General features: G+C 47.3%; 1 protein-coding gene across 4 annotated transcripts; it reads right to left on the reverse strand.

Annotated features, from left to right (window-relative positions):
* Positions 1–581: 581 nt before the first annotated feature.
* LOC120812180 (alpha-mannosidase 2x-like) lies at positions 582–16,827 on the reverse strand. 4 transcript variants are annotated; one of them, XM_040167972.2, is made up of 24 exons: positions 16,703–16,827; positions 12,800–12,946; positions 12,478–12,634; positions 11,910–12,167; positions 11,643–11,787; positions 10,513–10,684; positions 10,167–10,294; positions 9,698–9,871; positions 9,190–9,376; positions 8,318–8,495; positions 7,857–8,059; positions 6,237–6,419; positions 5,957–6,071; positions 5,760–5,830; positions 5,508–5,673; positions 5,180–5,416; positions 4,895–5,017; positions 4,484–4,598; positions 4,164–4,297; positions 3,878–4,019; positions 3,466–3,599; positions 2,533–2,727; positions 2,342–2,452; positions 582–2,077 (listed from the first exon to the last, which is right to left on the reverse strand). In XM_040167972.2, exons 3-24 carry the CDS (start codon positions 12,607–12,609, stop codon positions 1,925–1,927), a joined length of 3,456 nt encoding a protein of 1,151 aa, XP_040023906.2. In that variant the 5' UTR covers positions 12,610–12,634; positions 12,800–12,946; positions 16,703–16,827; the 3' UTR covers positions 582–1,924. The 4 variants fall into 4 exon arrangements, with proteins under 4 accessions (XP_040023906.2, XP_077953739.1, XP_077953738.1 ...); XM_078097613.1 differs by lacking the exon at positions 16,703–16,827 and adding an exon at positions 3,193–3,270 and having other exon boundaries at positions 12,800–13,547; XM_078097612.1 differs by lacking the exon at positions 12,800–12,946 and having other exon boundaries at positions 16,703–16,820.
* Positions 16,828–18,085: the final 1,258 nt, after the last annotated feature.

Here is an 18,085-nt window from a genome sequence, read left to right on the forward strand (position 1 = left end):
AAAATGCAGGTAACTGGGTACATGGGGGAAGGTACATTCATTCTGTGGTCCATAATTAGATCTGCCAGGAGAACTGGCTGCACAACTCAGTGCCCCTAAGAAGCGCCACGCTTTTTATTCCAAACGCAGAACGTGTGAAAATCAGTCATCACCCCTCCCTCCCTCACCCCCTCCACACGCGCAGTGCAGTGATCTCTCTCAGGCCTCAGGCCTCCCCGCCACCACGCTTTCTGTATCCCTCTGTGCTGCTGATCCCTTTTCACGAAGTGTGAGTCCTGCTGCTCAACGCCGTCGCCTGCACCTGACCGAGGGGGACACATGGGGGGGAGGAGGACCTGCCATGGTTAAACTACGTGAGCTTCGACGCAGTCAGCCTGCTTTGTTTTTAATGTCAGGTTGAGTCCTTGACAGCCATCTGACTGACAGCATGTGTGCACAGGATGTGCTGCTGGACTGACTCAACATTGCCCCCTTCTGATAACCTCTAATAAAATAAACAAACTTCAACAGTGGCCAGCTGACAGTTTTACAAACTATTGCAGTGTCCCAGTCTACGTATTGAGATGTACTTTATGCCCATGGGTTTTACATATATAATTTAATAGCTGTATACAATAATTCCTCATACTCTTACATACAAGCAGGAAATGCATCCAAAATCTGCAATTTTAGCTTCTCAAAATGATGAGTGCTACTTTCCAGTTTGAAAATCTTTAATGTCCTCATGTTTTGGACTGTTGTTGGTACAAAACAAGTCATTAAAAATAACAACTTGTGCGTTTTACACTTTTTTTTCCTGCCATTTCATAGACTAAATTAAAACAGTGGCAGCTCTGAATGGATATTTGAAAACCCAATCTGAATGACCGGATCATTTTTAATTGGGTGAACAAACCTTTTTGTTTCTCTTCATCTCAAATGGGAATCTCCCTCTGTGCCGCAATGATGACACAGACGTACCAAGAATGGTCCCTGATAGTGTGCACTGTAAATCTCAATACACCACCAAAAAAAAAACTCCTCGCATATTCACAACATACTCTCATACAGATTTATCTGCCTTGTGGTTACGAGGTTGAGTCTTTGAATAGTCCACAAAACACTCTGGCAGCAGTCAAGTACGAGCACAGGAATGACACAAACTTTGAAATGGGCCATTTTTTCACCAGCAAAGAGGAAGCTCACGGAGGGAAAAAGAAGTGAAGTGAAAGAAAGTCTGTCGACTATCGACAAGAAAATCCAGCAAAAAGGATGTAAAAGTCATTGAATGTGATTAATGATTACTAGTGACCGATGGACTCAGACATACGATAAAGAGCTTCAAGAGCTGCAGCACGGGTCTCCTCGCGAGCAGAGACCACACATTCGCTTCGCTGCATTAAAGTCTGTCAAAAAAAAGAAGTATAAAAACAAAATCACTGTGATGTGTCTTCTTAATTGCATCCATGAACAAAATAAACATACCCACCCACCCAAATAAAGCTTTGTAAATTGCACCAGTCGCAGCCCTCCACCCACACATCTTTTGGGAAATTTACATTCAGAAGTTCAGTCCAGGATGGAGCAAAGATAGAAAAAGGACACAAGATCTTACAAAGCAGAACCAGGTGACACCCGGATGTGTCTGATGAGCGATTCTGGCAGTCTTCCTTGTTGTCTAATAGCTGTTCACCGGGTTTTTTTTTTTGCTGCTCTCGGAGTTGTCCACGGTAACTGCCGTTGCCTGCCCCCTGCTGTGCAGTCAGCCCTGTTACAGTGGACCCCTTTTCTCTGAGCTGCAGAGTTCATGGTTCTGCTTGACAAAACAGGGGGACCCAGACCCTATTTTGTTACCAGTCTGTGGCCGCCGCTGGCCCGGTTCTTTCGGTGCAAGGAGTCCGGTGTTTTTTATTTTTTATTTTTCCTCTCTTCGTCCCGACGGAGCTTAGCGCAGCTTGAGCTTGAAGGCAGAGATCTCCATGGGATCCAGGCTGATGGTGGAGTCGTTGGCCAGAGGCGTGCTGGAGTGCATCAGCGTCAGGGACATGGGCTGCAGCAGCTGCAGGTCCAGGTCCTTGAACAGTCCCGATACGCTCAGCTGCACAGAGGAAAGGCAGCTTAGCTTACAGGAGGTAAAACAAACTAACACTTCTAATTGTGGAATGACTATTCAGACCATTAGAAAGTAGCAACAACACTTAAAGAAAGAAAATACAGGATTGAATCATTTTATTATCAACTCTAAAGTTGTTGCTATGTTGAGAGCCATATGGAGGCAATGCAGTTAAGCACCTTTAAGTAAATTACTTGGTTACGAACCTTTGCGAATGCAAAAATGACTGAGACATTGAGTGAAAATCACCTGTCCCTGCGTGGTGGTGCAGTTGATGCCGAGGTTTGGAGCGTCCAGCCCACAGTCCATCGCCAGCCGGTGGAGAATCAAAGCTGCGTGGGGAGATGGAGACTGGGGGTCCTGCAGCTCACACAGGAGACACGTGTCAATTCGAAGGTCAACACAGCCAAATGACCACGTTCTTGTTTTCGTCTCGTCACCTGACTCTGGATGCTGCGCAGGTTCAGCAGGTGGAAGTCACAGGGCAGGATGGACTTGAGAGGGGCGAAGGTTTGCAAGGGAGGGATGCCGCGTCTTTTTGCCAGGACGGGCAGCGCCAGGACCTTGTGGTTTAAGAAGGAGTTGGTCATGTGACTGAGTATAGACGGGAAGCTGGTCGTTTCGCGGTCCATCATCTGCGGGAGGGCAGAAACAAATTCAAGCCACAACGATATGAATGTCACACCTCTGGTCTCGGTGTTTTGTCGTTACGAGGAAGAGGCTCTAAATACGGCATCAGAGAACAACGGAAACTTCTAATTCTAGACCAAACAGAAAGAGTACTGATCTATCTGTATTGGATTTATTACAGCCAGAGCACCGCTGTGTTTTTTTTTATTAAAAGCATTAGTGTTGGCAACTTCATCCCAAACACCCTCAGGAGTTTCGGCATAGAGCTGTATGATTAAAGTGCAATCAATGCTTTCCATTCTCTGCACAATGTGAACACATTTACTTGATAGATGACATTGTTACGTTCACCGGTGCTCGCGTAAAAAGTGGACTGGTTTTGCTAGAGCTACCAGGGTGACGAAAAAAGGAAAAAAAAGAAGAGGAACTTGTGCTACAGGAAAGACGGTGACGAGCGCCAACAGCGTTACCTCTTGAACCCTGGCACTCAAGACTTTGGAGAGGTAATAATGAAACAAGGACGAGAGTTTGGCAAAGAGGCCATCGTGCTGAAGGTAATGGAGTGAGAAAAACAAAAAACAAAGAAGGTAAGCAAAGTGAGGGAGAACAACAAATGGACAGATGCGGGCGTAATGAGCGCAGACGTAACAACGGGTGTTAATGAACACAGAATGTAAGAGGAAAAAAACACTTATAAAAAGTCCTTTTTGGTGAGACTATCAAGGACAGCTCATTCTACCGACCTTGTTGCCCGTCGATCTCCTCTCCAGCAGCAGTCGGAAGCGATTGGCTGTCTTCTTGTTGTCCTTCAAGCCCTGACCGAGCCCCCGATTATCATCCTGCATCAGTCGCCGGTCCATAATCACTTCCAGCTGACCTGAGTGTTGAACGTCCAGACGTCAGTCAATGAAGACCAACTCTGAGCTACTTGTCCTTTTACAAAACGGCTCCGTTATTTGCTGAACGATGATAAAAAGCTCTGTACATTAAACGTGAGAGCATTATCAAGTAGAATGGAGGAAAACTGCTTTAACGCATCGCATGCGGGGCTGGAGAGGGTAAACGAGGAAGCAGAGCGCGAATCGCAGACAACTTTCATTAAAAATGGAATGAAAACAAATGACACCATTGGATGACACGTAACGTAATACGGACCGGTCTCCAGGCTGGCGACGCCGAGCGACTGAGCCGTGTGCAGCGTGAGGCGGTGATGGCTGTCCTGGATGTACGCCTGGCTGGACATGGGATAAACGTTGGCCTGCAGGGGAAGCTTCAGGTGGTGGCGGCGGGGCTGCATCTACAAGGAGAGATGCAACGCAGAAGGACGCGCGAGGAAAGATGTGGTAGATAGTTGACTTGAGATAAATGTCACGACATTCAGGGTTATTTAACAAACACCATCTGGTAAGATGCCATACTATGCAAAGAACAGTATTCTAACCTGGAAGCCATTAAGATCTGTGTGAAAGACGTCCCCATTCTGGATGTCAGTGACCAGTCGCATCGCCAGCTCCTTATTGGTCTGATCTCTGATGTCCACCAGGGTGGTGATTTCTATTGACAAACCATCTACACCTGGAAATACAAAATTGTCCAATTGTCCAATTGACAATTGTCCAATATCTTGACAAATAGTAGCATTTATATTTGCCTCCTCGAAGTAAAAAAAATAAATAAGTAGCTCACAGGAACAAAGTAGTTGAATCATGAATTGGCATTTTGTCGGATGTTGGCCCATGTTGTATGCATTTTGATGATTACCTGGCACATTGTGAATGCGAATGGTCTGCTGGAAATGCTGGTAGAAGGCCACCACCTCCGAGAAGAGAGGCCCCTCCACCACGCGCACCACGGGTGGCTCTTTCTGGTTGTAAGGCTGAAAGCACACGGAGGGGGGGCAGACGTGAGCGCAATTTGTGCTAAAAATTGAAGGAGAGAGAAGTTAAAAGGAGCCATCAATAGAATGGTTGACGACATACAGTAAAGTTGCAAAGCCTTGAGGCTCCGTTGTCTTTAAAAACAAAGAAAAGATAAAGCAGCACCCAGTCTGCCTGCCCCCACCCCCCCCCCCCCCCCCCCCCCCGAGCACCCCAACATGAGACAAACCCACAACACACAAAGGACGCTATCAAAGCCTTCTGGGAGGCAAATAAACCTCTCAGACAAGAATACCTTTGCTTTCCCATCAGGCAGGAACAGGTAGGCGCCACTCTTGTCTTTAGAGGGACGGGTGCCGTAGACGACGAACTGCATCTGAACCTTCACTTCCTGAGGATCATCCTTCCGCCTGATACTCTGCAAATAGAAATGCAATATAAAGAGCACAGCATTAAAGAAAAGAGATGAAAGGTTGTTTGAGCAGCAACGAGACATTCCATAAGTACTTTGAAGTTTTTACTGGGAAATCAGGCTCATTTACTCTCCAAAAAGACCAAAAAGGTAACGAAACACACAAACCTCTAGAAGGCCAGTGGCCCCAGAGAAGCCCAGAGTCAGAGACTGGCTGCTAACGTAGAAGGTCTGAGGGTCGGACTGCTGAGAGCGGACAGGAAGCGGGTCGGCGGCCCGAGCGGTGACGCTCCGACCGGACAGCCGCAGCAGGGTGTCAGAGCGGAGCGTCATGGGCGAGTCGGGGGAGTCATAGAGGTGGAACACAGCCAGGCCCAGCGGTGGGAGGCGGACCATGAATGCCGCCTGGACGGACGGTGGATGGAATAAAAGCATCTATTCACACGGCGAAACTTAACATGGTGCTGCCGTCACTGAAATGGATTTCTTCGCTTACCTCAAATACCTCGGCGCTCATCTGACTAGCGGAGCTCCACTGAGCGCTCAGCTGCACGGGGAGGGTCTGTCCGTCCTCGGTGAGAACGCGCACCCGGACCGTGTTGACCAACACCGTCACCACAGAGAGGCGCTCCTGCTCGACGGGGTTGAACAGAACCAGGTACCTGGGAGAGGAAAAAAAGGGAAAGAAGATCCATCGGAAGCACGGGATGGGGGACGGGGAAGATTAAAGATGTCCAGGGAATAATACCTCGGCCCTGATGGATCCAGCTCGATTAAAGTGCTCTGAGGTAGAGAGTCTTGAGTTGCACGTCTGTCATCCTACAAAAATTAAAAACATAAAAACAGGAAACAAACTGAGAAACCTGGATATTTTAGTTCCGTCTATGCTATTGAAACAGTTTATTACACAGTGGGGGGGAAGCGTCGCGCCGTGTTTCCTCTTACCGTCTCCAGAAAGGGCTCCGTCTGGTAAAAGCGATAAAACTCCTTGTTTTTCATCACCAGGAAATGAGCAGCGTTGATGATTACCCTCTTCAGACCAATGAGTGCCCGCAGTAATCTAGGGAGGAGAAGAAAGAAAAAATAAATAAATCAATGGCTGACTGCAGCAGTCGCAGCTCGTCACTCTGCTTCACACTATTGAACGGGCGACTGTGAAGGAGCGGCGGAGACACAGGATTAACAGGAGGAGACGCCGGCGCCGTTAAGCCATTTATTTCCTCACCTGTTGCCGTAGTCCGTGGCAACGTTCTCCTTGCCGGTGCCGGTGATTGCATCGTGGTGCTGGAAGAGGCCAACGGACTGCCGCGCGTCCACCAGCAGGGCGTAATCGGAGACCGGGTAGCGCCCCTCCATGCCCACGTGCCGAGCGTTCGCAACCGCCAAGCTGTAGAGGATCTCTGCCCCCCTGAGGGAGATGAAGAGCGACAGAGGAGCCCCTTAGTAGCTTGGCTCAGCCGGTTCAAGGCGGGTTTTATTTCATTGCTTAACTTGAACCTTAACAGATGTTGTTTTCCCTCAAAATTGATCGGAAATGTGCTCCTGGGATCTGTGCAACATGCTCATGAGGGGACTTTAGTATGTTAATGTTTTTCAACCTTTTTTGCGTCAAGGCACACTTAAGACACTGAAAAAATCTCAGGGCACACCAACAACCGGAAATGATATGAAAACCAATCCCAAACATAGTTTCAGCATGAGCATAATATACTCTAAGAAATCAGGGAAACGCGTGTTCTATTTGTTGTGTTTTATTAAACTTAACATCATCCTAATGCCAAGATGGCACAGGCTTTATGCCCAGGTATCTCTTAAGCCGGATTTATGCTTCTGCGTTGTCCCTTGCGTCGCTTTTCACACCTCCTTGCGTCCTTGCGTGTGTCGAGCCAAAGCGACGCAGCCTCCCGCAGCGCACCAGGCTGCGATTGGTCCGCTAACTGCGTCCTTTACAGAGTCTCACATTTCCGCTTTCATAGCCCGATACCGCCATTATTAACACGAAGAATGTTTACGAGAGAACGGAGCAGATTGAAGAACTTTTGTCGGAAGAAATGCGTAAATATGACCGCTTATACAAGCCGTCATTGGCGGGTTGTGGAAGCGGGTTGGATTCACGGAGGGAGATCGCCGCAGACGCCGGTTTGCCGGTCGAGAGGAACAAAGTTGTGGAGGAAAATACGGGACAAATGTGTCCTTGATGAAAAGCAGCAGTGGCGATGCACGGGGCAATAACGTCTGTGATAAATAAATAAACAAATAAATAAATAGACGTGACTCTCTAGGTCGTCTTCAACAAAACACGTCACCATGCTTGTTGTTCTGGCGGTGAATTGCTCTGCAACACACGCAGAACCATGAAGTGAAACGAGTGCGACGACGCAGAAACATGAATTGAAACGACGCAGAAACATGCGCCGACCTTAAATCTCACTTTTTTAAATTGTCGCCTCAGCAAATCTTCCTATTAATTACGCTGCGTAGCGCCACCCAGAGGCAGAGGGGAGTATTGAGCCTTCATACCACTAACAGCGCGACGACACACACACAAACACACAAGTTGGCTCTTTTTTCACCAATGAAGTGACAGTATGTAAAAAATGATTTGTTTTTTTCACGGCACACCTGACAGCCTCTCGCGGCACACGTGGCACACTGGTTGAAAAACACTGTGTTAATGTATGCATTGTAGGTTGTTGATGTTTGGCCTTTATTTTGATTGTTCATAATTGAGAGAAACATGAAGAGATGATGAGAGTTAAAAGGAACAATCAATAAACCATTTGTGCGATCGTACAAAGACATTTCCCCCGCGGGTTGCAAGGGACTGTGACTACATGTGCCTCACCTGAGATTTGACTCGATCACACGGTCCAGACTCTTGTAAAAGGGCCGAGAGGTGAAATAGCCAGTCCAGTAGTGGTCTTCCCGGTCGGCATAGGAAAAGAAATCTCCACTGAACACTGGGTAGTCTGGCGGTCTGGCCCCCTGGGCCACATCGTATGCTTTGTATACAGCGTCGAAGTACTCTGAGAGAGTCCCGAACTGAGCCTGGATCAGCAGGCAGACACGTGACATATTATTTAAAAAAACAATTCTCAAAAACACGGCTGCACAGAAGGGGAAAGAAGAGAATTTGTGCCTTTCATCTTACACGGCATTTTCTGAGCCAAACATTGAGATGTGACAGACTCTTTGTTCGAGTTTCAATCCCACTGCATGATTCATTAACACAAGAAAGAAGCATCTTTCTGTGCGACCCATCTACCATATGTTGAGAGAGTCAGAGTAGACAAATGGTATTCTCACTTGTACGTGCATCTCTGGGTGAGAATTCATGTAGTCGAACAGCTTCTGGTAGTTTGTGTACTGCTGATCCCACTCCAGCGCCTTGTCGTAGCGGAAGTCGTCCCCCAGAGGCACGAGAAGCACCTTGCTGCGGTAAAGTTTGGACTTCTTACGGTATTGATCCAGGAGTAGGTTTGCCCTGAATGAGAGTGTGGGGGGGAAGAACATAAGAAGAATCAAAGTCCCTAATCAATATGAGCATAGAAAGAGGAAGGGTGGAGCAGATTTATTCCATTAAACACTGAAACGTGTCCTTTAAAATCCCCCAAACCACCTGCAGTCCATGTTGGTCTCCCTCAGGTCATCGCTCCTCTAAGGTCGCTGTCGTAAGTTCAACTTTGTACTTTGGCTAATGCAAATAACATTCTTAATAACATTCACCATACATACATACATACATACAAGATCAATGCTGGATTTGAAGACAATACATAAACAATTATTACTTATTTTAAAATTTGACTCGACCCATTAGGAAAGTCTTGATACAGACGCAGCATTACTTTTAACAGTTCAAATGACTTTGTTTGCTCGTTGTAATGGAAACATTAAAACTGAATTGACATTTATTATTATCTAAAAAAAAAAGGTCAACATATTCACCACAGCTGGAGAGAACTAATCAATCTGTGCAATGTCAGAAAATAGTGAACAGGCCCAGCCTGACATCTTCAAATGCCTCATCGTGTAATAAATATGTCCTTGCTTTTACTTAATTAACAACAACTGCCACTTTAAATTCTTGCAGATTTCTTTTTTTTACTCGACAACAAACAAGTCTCCTAAAACGTGTTCTCCTGGAGAGCCATGATTGACCACCGCGTGCGGCTCACCTCTCTGCTAAATTGGCATCCACCACAGCTTTTGGCGGCACTTTCCAGGGACAGTTGATCCGACCACCCGGTAACCTCTTGAAATCAAACTGGCAGCAGATCTTCGGGTCGGGCCCGCAGGTGTGCGGCACGTCGTAGCTGTAGAACGGCATCATGTGGCAAAAGATGTCCGTGTTCGACCCGGCGTCTGTCGAAGCAGCGAAGAACAATGTCATCTATTGTCGAGTCAATGAAATGCGGTCGTAAGGCAGGTTCTACCGAGTGTGGGTGACACGTGAAACCTGGCTGGCAATTTTAAGATCAAATGGCATCCGCAGAAGAACAGAGCACCACAGATAATATTTATATAATACCCAACAGGGCTTTTCCATTTTATTGGGAATTAACAGCAGAGAGAGCGCTTCTGACGTTTCTGCGCACTGATCGTTCTTCCGAAACGTCCCTCTCTTTACAGGGCTGGTGGGATGACTCACTCCGCTGTGAGCTCAGCAAAGATAAGCGCACTCACCCCAGGACTGCCTCCACATGAACTCCAGGTTGCGCGTGGCGGCAAAGTGTTTTTTAATGGAGTAGTGGACCCTCTGGATGAGCATGCTGGTCACGTTGGCCCTCTTGAGCAGATAGGACATGGTGGCACTGTGGCCGAACGGGTCTACGGCCCACCCGCTGCGAGGAGTGACTCCTATGAGAGGAGGCGGGTAGTTCAGGTTCGTGCTCGGGTAAAAAGACTGCAGCCACTAGAAAGTCATTCTCTTCAGCAGGGAGCAGTAAGAGGAGCACAGGGGATTCTATCACCCGCTGACTGACGAGCGCAGATTGGACTGTCGCACCTTATGACGAATATAGTCATTTTAACTTGCGTAATAAAAGGAATTGGGGTATGGAAAAAAAGCTCTAACATCTCAGAGGTAAAGAGACATTTACATTCTGAGTAAGACCTGTAAGGCTCAAGTGAGGAATCATTTTAGATCGTGTACCGAGGTTTCTCTCCAGCCACTGATGCCCCTCAATGAGCTGGTCTATCATGGCAAAGTAGTGCGCGTTGGCCTCGTCGGTCATGACCCAGCCTCCCGTGACAATCTCCAGCTGCCCTCCGAGGACCAGCCTGTTGAACGGAGAGGATTAGGAAAGCAAGGTGAGGATAATCCGGACCCTAAGGAGGAGTCACATTAACCAAACAAGCTATTTTCAGAGCCACCGGTTGTTATCCATCGCGTACAACGCTGCACATAAGTCCCGTAGGCACCAAGAAACATGAACTAATTATGGAGTTCTGCAGGTATTTCGGAGGCGGACCGCGTGCTCCTCCAAACCGTGACTCACTTGCGCACGGCCTCCTGCTTGCGTACGTCTGCCGTCTCCCACCACTTGGAGAAGAATGAGATCTCACACCAGATGAACTTCCTGCGAGGATCCTCGGCCAGCTTCACCACCATGTTGTTTAAAATATGCTGCGTCTGGTCTGTGAAGTACTTGTCAAAAGTCTTGATCCAACCTACCAATGCAATGATATAAGTAAGTGTTGGCAAACCGACACATTGTGGCATGAAGAGACGGGGCAGGAAAGACACTTCACGCTGTGGGGGGGGGGAACAAAAACGCTGCAACACATCAAAAATAAAACTCATATTTAATTCCCCCCCCCAAGAAAGCTTTTTAGCCGAGTGGTTTCAAAGAAAGTGAATTCAAGCACCTGCATAAAACACAGTCCATAAATATCCGGTCCAATATTTATGACATATATTGTAGCCTAATATATTTTATAGAAATGTACATCATTCCTGCAGCGATGCCGATAAGCGTGTGCTGTCAGTTGTGAGGGACAGGACTATTCACTGCAGTCGTTATAATATCGTAAGTGGTTTGAGCCGCTTACCTGCAGTTCAGTAAAACCCTTAAAGTACCTTCTTTGCATTTACTAAACTGAGCTTATTAGCAGTAAAGCTTTCACACGTCTTCGGCGTGAGCTGACAATATGCTCTCTGGTTGAAATACACGCCACCCATGAACTCTAGGAACTTAATACAGGCAAACAAATCTTTTCAGAAAAGTGTAATCAAAAACAGCTCTGATTATTCAAGATTCGAATTTGCAGGTCTCTGCCGCCAGGCGACATATCAACAACTGTCAAGTTAGTGAGCGTTTGGCAGGCTGGTAGACAAGTTTAATGATGTCTGAAAAGGAATCTCAGCCAGTCCCACATATAAATAGCTAGAGTTTGCCATTGCTTAAGTCTAAGCTGTCAATTATCTAAGTGTTATGCTAAGAATAATGAAAACAAATAAATCAAGTTCTTAATGCTTTCTAGTCTCCCACTAGCTGTCTCTTATACAGACGAGGCAAAAAGAAAGCGGTCGCACTCGCTTAAGGTCTCACGATACGGACAGAGTGGCACAGAGACGCTTACAGCTTTCAAGGAACCTTCCTGTCGGTCTGATCTCCTCTCAGCTCACCTGGATCGTTGTGGGAGTGGGGGACAACAAACACCTGAAGCGGCTCACTGTCCCACTCGTCGGGCTCATAGGTAATGTCAAAGCCCTGTTTCCACACTCCGCCGTCAGGGTTGTCAAACTTGAGGATGGAGTGCACATCCAGCATCTAGAACGAAAAAAACAAAGGAATCGGTCCATAGTATTGAACAGCACCTATAACTATAGCAGTGACAATGATTCGGCCGATAAGCTGCTCTGCATTTTATCTACTGTGGAAAACGTACTTACCTGAACATCTGCTTGACTGTGGCTGCCTGAAGCAAGCTGGCAGTCCTGGGGCTTGACAGCTAGGAAGGTGGGACGGCCGTCAAAGGGAAGGACCCAGGAACCGTTGGCGCTCCTAAATGGCAGGTGGCCGCGGGGGGACACTGCTCCTGTGTCTGTGAGCTCCATCACAGAGTCCTTTATGTGGCTGATGATTTGGTGGTTCTCCTCCAGGAGCTGCTCCAGCTGCTCTATTCGGTTTTGCAGAACAGAGATTTGGCTCTAAAAACCCACGCACAGAAAAACAAAACAAAAAACAAAACATAAATCACATGACGAGATCATAAAACATCTCCTAACAAAACATTTATCCTGCAATAAAATCTTTCAGATTACACCAGGTTGACAAGTAGCAGCATTAGTTCAATCAGTCCCAGAGATATTTACACAACGAAAGAGTTATTTACATTTGTATGTTCTGAAAAAACTAAATACAAAAAATAATAATGTTTTTGTACATTACATTAATAACATTGATAACTAGGAAAAAGCAATTTTAGCATGCAGCTCCAACCACCGGCATTATTCTTACCCGTGGGAAGTTCCCACCGTTCTGTCTCCTTGCAGGGTCATGCTGGACCCGATCCAACATCAGATAGAGCGAGAACACCGCCACACAGAATATGGCCCCGCCACACACCGTCACCTGTTTCCTCAACTTCATCCTCCTCTGGAGCGGCCTTTTTTTCCTGGAGTAAAAAAAAAAAAATGACCTTGACTGTTTTTTTTTCCCCAGGAAAGAGAAAAAAAAAGTCCCGGAATGCAATCCTTCAACAGCGGAGAAAGAAACGGAAGGTAAGCAGCCGCTGCTGCGGAGATAATGGTTCAGTTTCACTCCTGCGATGCCTCCATACCGGGGTGAGCAAAACGAAGCTGCAGCAGTGGACGGGAGAACTAAATCAGCAATAGCTGGCAAGCGGTCCGTCAGCTTTGGCCGAACCACAGACACCGGTGGGCTCCTTCAAAGTGGCCATTGTGCTCAACTGTCCGAACCAATGACACTGCAGGAAAAAGGAGAAAACGGACAGGGCTCAAACAGGGAGTCTAGTATCCCCGAATCAGGAATCAGGAATCAGGAAACATTTATTTGCCAAAATATGTCAAACACACAAGGAATTTGTCTTGGCGGTTAGTGCGCGACAGTAGACAGACAAGACAACAGTGCACAAGTAATAAAATAAAGTAGAATGAAATACTAATGCAATGGGTTAGTAGAATAAGGCTATGGGTTAGTATGAAACAAGGGAATAAAGTTAAAAATTTTAAATATTAAAAAGTTAAAAAGAAAAATATTAAGCATTAAAGTGCACTAACGAACAAGTAACAGACAAGTAACAAAGTGACGAGTGACGACAAAGTGATGAATTGCAGTTAAAGTGGCATGTGCAGTGTGAGGGGGAGTGACCGGTGGAGTGTTATAGTCAGTCAGTGGGGGACCGGCTCTGTTGATGAGCCCGACTGCCGACGGGAAGAAACTGTTCGTGTGGCGGGAGGTCTTAGTCCTGATGGACCTCAGCCTCCTGCCAGATGGAAGGGGCACAAACAGTTTATGTCCGGGGTGGGAGGGGTCGGCCACGATCTTTTTAGCTCGCTTCAGAGACCTGGAAGCGAACAAGTCCTGCAGGGACGGCAGATTGCAGCCGATCACCCTCTCTGCAGAGCGGATGACACGCTGCAGCCTGCCCTTGTCCTTGGCTGTGGCTGCAGCGTACCAGACGGTGATGGAGGAGCAGAGGATGGACTCCATGATGGCCGTGTAGAAGTGGACCATCATCGTCTTTGGCAGGTTGAGTTTCTTCAGCTGCCTCAGGAAGAACAACCTCTGCTGAGCCTTCTTGGTGATGGAGCTGATGTTCAGCTCCCACTTGAGGTCCTGGGTGATGATGGAGCCCAGGAAACGGAAGGAATCCACAATAGTGACGGGGGAAGGGGGAAGGTGGGGCTCTGTTCCGCCGGAAATCCACAACCATCTCCACTGTCTTTAGAGCGTTGAGCTCCAGGTTGTTCTGACTGCACCACGACACCAGATGGTCAGACTCCCACCTGTAGGCGGACTCATCCCCACCAGAGATCAGTCCAATGAGGGTGGTGTCATCCGCAAACTTCAGGAGCTTGACGGACTGGTGGCTGGAGGTGCAGCTGTTGGTGTACAGGGAGAAGAGCAGAGGGGAAAGAATGCAGCCTTGGGGGAAACCGGTGCTGATGGTCCGAGAGGCTGAGACATGTTTCCCCAGCTTCACGTGCTGCTTCCTGTCAGACAGGAAGTCTGTGATCCACTTGCAGGTGGAGTCGGGCGGTGCAGCTGGGAGAGTTTGTCCTGCAGCAGAGACGGGATGATAGTGTTAAAAGCAGAGCTGAAGTCCACAAACAGGATCCTGGCGTAGGTTCCTGGGGAGTCCAGATGCTGGAGGATGTAGTGGAGGGCCATGTTGACAGCATCGTCCACAGACCTGTTGGCTCTGTAGGCGAACTGCAGGGGGTCCAGGAGGGGGTCGGTGAGGGACTTCAGGTGGGTCAGGATTAGCCGTTCAAAAGACTTCATGACTACAGAGGTCAGGGCGACGGGCCTGTAGTCATTGAGTCCTGTGATCCTGGGCTTCTTGGGGACAGGGATGATGGTGGAGGCCTTGAAGCAGGCTGGTACGTGGCATGTCTCCAGGGAGGTGTTGAAGATGTCAGTGAACACCGGAGACAGCTGGTCAGCACAATGCTTCAGGGTGTGAGGGGAGACTGAGTCCGGACCGGCTGCCTTACGGGGATTTAGTCTTCTAAAGAGCCGGTTAACGTCTCTCTCCGGAATAGAGAGGGTCGTTGCTGGTGGGGGAGGGGAAGGTGATATAGATGAAGAGGCGTGAGCACCTGATGGGCTGGGGGAGGGAGGGGAGGGGGACTGCAGCAGGTTGGTGGAGCTGTGGGGGATGGGATCAGGACATTGTCTTTCAAATCTGCAGTAGAACTCATTGAGCTCGTCTGCCAGGCGGAGGTCATTCATGGAGTGGGGGGTTTTTGGCTTGTAGTTGGTGAGGTGTTTGAGGCCTCTCCAAACCGAAGCAGAGTCACTTGCTGAGAACTGTTGTTGGAGTTTCTCAGAGTACAGTCGTTTAGCGTCTCTCACCGCCTTGCTAAACTTGTAATTTGCCTCTGTGTACAAGTCTTTGTCCCCACTCCTAAATGCCTGATCCTTTTGCAGGCGTAGTGTTTTGAGTTCCGCTGTGAACCAGGGTTTGTCGTTGTTGTAACTCACCCTGGTGCATGATGGTACACAGCTGTCCTCACAGAAGCCAATGTAGGAAGTTACAGCCTCTGTGAACTCATCCAGACTGTCAGTAGCAGTCCTGAAAACATCCCAGTCTGTGCGGTCAAAGCACGCCCGAAGATCCTCCAGCGCCTCACTGGTCGATGTCGGTCACTGTGGGCCTGCTTTCTGGGTCCAGTCCCCACTCTAGTACAGCCAGAGCCCCCCTTCTGATCGGTTTGCCCTCCAGGCTTCAGCAGTGCAGAGAAATAGGCCGAGATATGGACCAAATTGGCAGTGAAAAGCTGCTTTTTTTTAATTCTCTTAACTCAAAGCTGAAATGCTTGAGGCATCTCCAGGAATTAAAACGAAACAAATGTCATTCTTCGCTCAGTAGCAGTGGAACAGCAGCTCTGCCGGTGCAATAACATCTATCCTCATTTAGTGGTCTTCTTCAGCTGTTAGGGAAAATGTTTGATTAATGGGTAAAAAGAAACAACAACAACAAAAACCCATTCAGCCATTTTCTGTCACAAAAAGCAAAAGGTCAGGAGAGTGAGAGACATCTTTTTTTGATCTGACAAGTTAAGTCAACAAGGGGATTCGGGATCATTGCGGGTCACAGTGGCCTGCAGTGGGATCCCTCGTGTCCCTCTACGTGCAAATCCTACCGGATCATAAGCCGCTGGCTTTGCAGGCTGGTGTGTCTTAAGCATTTACCCCCAGGGAGCCGGGATAATAACCTGGCACTCACAGACAAATAGCGTGACTGCCATCAGTTGGACAAACGTTTCCGAGATCATCTGGGCCGCATGATGAATAAATCCATCTTCGTAAATGGAGGTGCTGGACAGAGACAACTTAAAAATACCGCAGCTACGTGTGGTGCTACGTCAAAAAAATTAACTACCAAATGACCCCGAACAGTGTCCTTCGGGTCACTGCCCGAATGTTACTGTTTAACTCGGATGTCTTCTGGACAGCTATGGCTGGGCAGCGTCGCGTGCCCTCCAAAGTAAAAGCCCCCCAAATACCTGCATTACGACATTATGCCGTATCAACTTAGATACAAGGCGGGCAGTTTACACGTTTAGCTCACTCACCGGTAAAACACTTTTATCTACTCTGGTGAAGTTTACTAATCTCTCTGGCGTCCACCGGGTTATCGCGGACACGCTAGCGTTGCGTTAGCCAGCCGACGGATGACGTCCAAGATGAGCCCGGATCGATTTATTGCCAGCTAGCTTCGAGAGCCGATGCTACAACGTTAGCGTGAGTGCTGATGAATCCGACTGAGCGGCTGTCACGGTTCTCCGTTGGGCGTCCGCGGGGGAGCCAGTGTGCGGCACGGCGGATGTAACGTCCAGCGTCCAGCGCTACGGAAGACTGGGCGAGCGACGCTACTGGCTCGATAACATTAGGGCGATACGTGGGTGAAATCTCTCGTGACATCTCGGGCTTAACGCTTTCCGTGCCTGTTTATTCGAGAATAAAATAAAAAAACACAAAAGTCGGACGTTACCCATCAAAAGAGAGCGATCCGGAAGAGAGTGGAGCGCAGCGGTGCGCGAGTGAGCGGCTCCCGGCTGTGACAGGTTACCCGTTTGAACCAGTTAGCTTAGCAGCTAGCACCAATGAGCTGCCGCAAAGGCTTCTGGGAAGAGAGGATTGTAAAAAAAAAGAAAAAATGCACCATTATAAATACAATAGCTTAACGTGTGGGGTGAGGGAAGAAATTACCCGCCGCGAAATAGACAATGCACTTTAAAAAACAAACAGTGATATATAAAAACGGCTCAGCAAGCAGTACACAAGCTGGCAGCTTATGAGTGAGAATAATTATATAAACGCAAATTATCCTGCGATAATACCCTGGATCATCTGCTCAGATACACCTCAGTGCAAAACGACAGAAGATCTAAAATAATATAACGTGAGTTATCGTAAATCATATTTCCTAGTAGGCACTAATCTACTCTTTCTAGTTGTATTCGTATATAAAATGAATTACATTTAGAAGTAATTTTCAGTTACCCTAAAAACAGATTTACACAATCTGCCAAAAAGTCTAAACTTTGTTGAAAGCGAATTTATAGCTATTTAATTCACTTAAATTAATAACTTCACCATTCGTGTTTAAGTATGAATGGAGAACAATCAATAAAAATAATGACCCACTTCTCACTTGTTGTGCAGAGGCAGCTTTTGAGTAAAAATAAAAATACAGTGATTTAGGGTCCACATTGTGTAATTTGTGTCCACATTGGGTAGTCCATTGAACATGTCCAGTAGTAAAGAGGAGATAATAGCTTGAACAATGATGCACTTCCTTTTTCATTCAGCACTTTAATGAATGGGAGTAATGGGATCTTTTTAAGAAATGTAGTTTACAATGCAGCTTTTACAATGTTGTCAGAGGGACCACTGACCCCTGTTATTTCTACCTCCCTGTCTGAGACACTTGGCTCGATGACTTAATGCCTTAATCGGTGCTGCCTTTTCTATCACCAAAGTAAAAGACCGGGGTGACTGCTGCGGAGAAGTGACACCCGCCACCTGAAGCCGTATGGAAAATGTACTGATGCTTTGCATGGATTATTTTGGTAGATCAAACTATTTGACAGTTTTGGAAACAGGAGCTCGGCTGAGACTTAAATAATCAATGAGCAGATCGTGGGGTACATGACAGGGACAGATGGTATTGTTTTCTATCAGTTTATGAGAGATATTTCCAGACTTAAAAAATAGACTTGTTACCATAAAGTACATTAGGCATTGAGACAATCACATTCCGGGAGAGCTATCTCTCACACAGGAAAGTCTTGATAAGTAAAACATGTTTACACAGCTGGTTTTGATTTTGATTATAGGCCGGGACTCATCTCTTTGATGTTGTTGCTCAGCC

The sequence above is a fragment of the Gasterosteus aculeatus genome, chromosome Y, assembly GCF_964276395.1.
Source record: "Gasterosteus aculeatus chromosome Y, fGasAcu3.hap1.1, whole genome shotgun sequence".
NCBI classification, from domain to species: Eukaryota; Metazoa; Chordata; class Actinopteri; order Perciformes; family Gasterosteidae; genus Gasterosteus; species Gasterosteus aculeatus.